Here is a 4,005-nt window from a genome sequence, read left to right on the forward strand (position 1 = left end):
AACCAGATTGAGGAGGGGGAGGGAGAGATACGAGATCCAGGAGTGGGGGACAGGAGAGGTAGAGAGAAAGACCAGTTTTAGGGGGTTTGGGAGGAGAGACACAGGACCTAGGTAGGGAGGGAGAGATGCCAGCAGACCATGAGGAGAGGGACAGTGGAGAGACATGGAGAGATGCTGGCCCCAGAGTGGGTTGTATGGGAGGAAGGGAAGAGAGGGAAGTAGTTAGGCAGGGACACAGAAAAGAGATGCTGGGCCTGGAGGTAGTATAGGGACAGGGACATAGAAGGGAAGTACTGGAAAAGGGAGGATAGGGTGATGGTGAAAATACTGGAAACGGGGAGGACAGGGGCTCTGAAGGGCAGATGATAAACATGGGGGAAGATAGGGACACAGAAAGCAGATAATGGGGGGGGGGGGTGAAAAAGGCAGTCATAGAGAGGAGATGCTGAAAGAATGGCTAAGGGATACAGAAGGGAGATGGATGGTGGATATGGAGAGAGAAAAATGTTAATGAACAGGAGACCCTACAAAGACAGAAAAGAGAAATGCATAAAAGAGACACTGAGACAGTTGATTATAGGAGTGGGGGAAGGCTGCAACAATAGGTATTGCAAGAGACTTGGGGTGGGACTGGGGGCGGGACAAGAGAGGGGCATGGGCGGAGCAAAGGAAGGCATGAAATAGGGCAGATGTTGGGTTTTTCACTGTCAAAAAGTTGGCAACCCTAATAGCCTCGCCTTTATTTTATTTTATTTATTTATTTATTTTGACATTTTTACCCCACATTATCTCGAGTTCATTGTGGCTTGCATAACAAACATGAAATTGAGAAAATACAGTCAAAGGGAATAATAACATTCATGAATACATTAAACATTTAGGACTGAGAATCCTAATATATAAACTCAATAGTAAAAATTTGTGTAAATTAGGAACCTGAAGTAGTCAGTATTTAAAACTGAGTTATGTAATATAGTGCATGTGAACAATTGATTTGAATACAAACAAATCAAGGACACAGTAGCTGAGGATCGGAGTATGTAATTAAAAGAAATAATGTGTTAAAAGGATTATTCATTTATTTAAGATTAGTTCTTTACTTTATTGAAAGTTGAGCTGAATAGGTGAGTAGGCTACAAAATAGCATGTAGTCATTTGTACATCTGAGCTGTTTGGGAAGAGAATTCTAGGTTTTGGTGCTATGATATGAAAAATTAGCAGAATGAATGGATTTGTAGATTAAATTCTTACATCTTGGGAAGTGTAGTATTAGATAATCTTTTGATGTTGAGGAAGCATTGCACAGTGGTAAATTGATGAGATTATTCATGTAGGATGGAGATATACCGTAATACACTTAGGGGTCTTTTACAAAGTGTCAGTAAGCCCAACATGGGCTTACCAACGCTAAATCAGGACTACCGCCAGCCCAACGCAGTCGCTGGTGCATGGGCGCAGTTTGACTGTTTCATTTGGGGGGGCAAAATGGGGTGGAGCATATTAGCATATTCATTTGCATATATATATATATATATATATATATATATATATATATATATATATATATGCAAATGAATATGCTAATATGGAGGAAGGAAGAAGGAAGGGAAAAAGAGCTGCCCGTCCTGTTTCTTTCCATCCCCTTCTCTTCCCCTCCCACTCTATCCAGCGTCTCCCTCCCCCTTCAAAGCATCTCACAAACGACAACTTGGATGCAACAGCAGCAGCTCACACAGGTTTGCATGCTGTGCTTGTGAACAGTGACGGCTGCATGGGGGCGTGGAAATGGCTTCCTTACTTCTGTTACAGTGGACGCCTATCTCCTGTCTCACTCCACCCCCGAAGCTGCAGAGGCGAACGGGCGGGTGGGAAAGCAGCAAGCAAGCAGCCACGCTGAACTCCGTCCTTCACTTCCTGAATCCTGCCCTCTCTCTGCATCCCGCCTTCCTCTGATGTCATTCCTTTGGGGCGGGCGGGACGCTGAGAGGGCAGGATTCAGGAAGCGAAGGACGGAGTTCAGCGTGGCTGCTTGCTTGCTGCTTTCCCACCCGCCCATTCGCCACTGCAGGAAAGAACTCTTCGTCGTCTTGGTCGTTTGTGGGGGCACTGCCCCCCTCGCCCCCCCCCCCAGTCTACGCCCATGTGCCTGGTAGTTCCATCCTGAGTGCGCCCCATTTCCGGGGGAAAAAGAAAACACCTGAAAGTGGCTTGCATGGCGGTAACCCGGCAGTAATCAGGCATCACTGTGTGCTACCTGGTTACCGCTGGGTTACCGCGAGAGCCTTTATCATCACCTCAATGGGGCAGTAAGGCCTCCCCACCTAGGGTTACCATATTTTGTCCCCCCAAAAGGAGGACACATGCTCCGCCCCCACCACTTTCTCCTCCCAGACCGTGATTCGACTACAGTTCGACTAAAGTTTGTAGCCTGCCTAAGTTAAGTAAAACTTCATAGCTTACTGGGCAGAGCAGTTTATTGTTTAGTATTAGAAAAAAAAATTTTCAAAAATTATTTAGAAAATAAGGAGGTTTTTGGAGCGCCTATGATGAATTTGTAGCCCCTATCCCATTTACATTAGTGGGAGGAGTTTGTTCTTGAGGCGTTTTCCTCCTTGGTCTGGAAGGACTCTTGCTTACACATTGATAACTGTGTTCTGTAATTATAAGTATAGTTATCGGATGGAACCAGTTCCCTTTGATATCTTTAGTATGTAATATCATCGGCATACATGTATGTGAAAATTCCGTGAGTTTCTAGTAGATTGCCTAGGGGGAGCCATCATAACATTGAATAAAATAGGCGATAGTGGAAGCCCTGTGGCACACCACAGCAAGAGGACCATGGTGAGGAGATTATGCCTGACTGTTTTACTTGATAGGACCTAGATTTTAAGAAACCTGAAAACCATTTTAGAACAACTCCACATTTACCGTAATGGTCTAGAAGATTTAGTAGAATCTTATGATCAACATTGATGAAGGCGCTAAACATATCAAATTGGAGGATTATAAATTTATTGCTTATACTTAATTCCTTTCTGAAGTTGGCTAGAAAAGTGGTGAGAACTGTTTCAGTGCTGTATGAAAGTCTAAAACCAGATTAAGAGCTGTGTAGAATGGAGGGATCCTGAAGATAGCCCATTAGCTGGTGAGCAACCAAACCCTCCATCACTTTTACTAACAGAGGGATGGAGGCCACCGGTCTATAGTTGGATACTACTCTTCTACTTATCTGAGGGTTCTTCGGGGTAGGAGTAAGAATAATGCAACCATTTGAGAAGGGAATGATCCCTGAGATAGCTTTAAAGTGAGGTTTGAATGTAAATAACATATGAATTGGGAGTAGATTTTAGGAGGTAACTAGGGCATGTATCGAGTAAACATTGTGTTGAAGCATATTTTTGTAGGAAGTGTTTGACTGAGTCTGCCGTGAGTGGATGGAATGTTGACAAGATTCTGTCAGCTACTGAACATGAAGATGATTGACCGTACAGACTGAGGAAATGCTGCATTGATGTTAAAGCTTTCCAATTCCTGTCTTATTTTGGTTATTTTCAACTCAAAATAATTTGCCAATTGATCAGCTGATGGTGTGGGTGGTTCATTGGTAATGGTTACAGGCTGGGTGTTCAGTAGGTTATTAACTAGTGTAAGTAATTTTCTTGGATTAGTTGTCATTTCACCTATGAATTTTGAGTAGTAAGTAGTTTTCGCTTGTCTGATCATATAATTGTATTCTTTTAGAAGTTTCTTCCAATTAGACAAATTTTCAGTAGTTTTTGATTTGAACCACATTCTCTCCTGTCATCTACACTGACATTTCTTCTTTAAAAGATTAGCATTGAACCAGGATGATAATTTCTTACTAGGTCTTGATTTGACTTTTTCTGGCACCAGAACTATCTTACATATTTCTTTCCACCTGTTGAATAAAGTTTAGAGATGGGGTGGAGGAAAGCAGGTGATCAAGTTGTTCATTAGACTAGAAATCTACGTTTTAAAGTT

General features: G+C 42.7%; 1 protein-coding gene across 1 annotated transcript in view; it reads left to right on the forward strand.

Moving 5' to 3' along the window:
* The window catches only part of LOC115480951 (unconventional myosin-If-like), a 111,219-nt gene extending 108,115 nt beyond the window's left edge, over positions 1-3,104 (forward strand). The window contains exon 13 of the mRNA XM_030219935.1: positions 3,045-3,104. Within this exon, the coding sequence (XP_030075795.1) occupies positions 3,045-3,104 (60 nt within the window). The remainder of the gene's footprint in view (positions 1-3,044) is intronic.
* The last annotated feature ends 901 nt before the right edge of the window (positions 3,105-4,005 follow it).

The sequence above is a fragment of the Microcaecilia unicolor genome, chromosome 11 (assembly GCF_901765095.1).
Source record: "Microcaecilia unicolor chromosome 11, aMicUni1.1, whole genome shotgun sequence".
Lineage (NCBI taxonomy): Eukaryota > Metazoa > Chordata > Amphibia > Gymnophiona > Siphonopidae > Microcaecilia > Microcaecilia unicolor.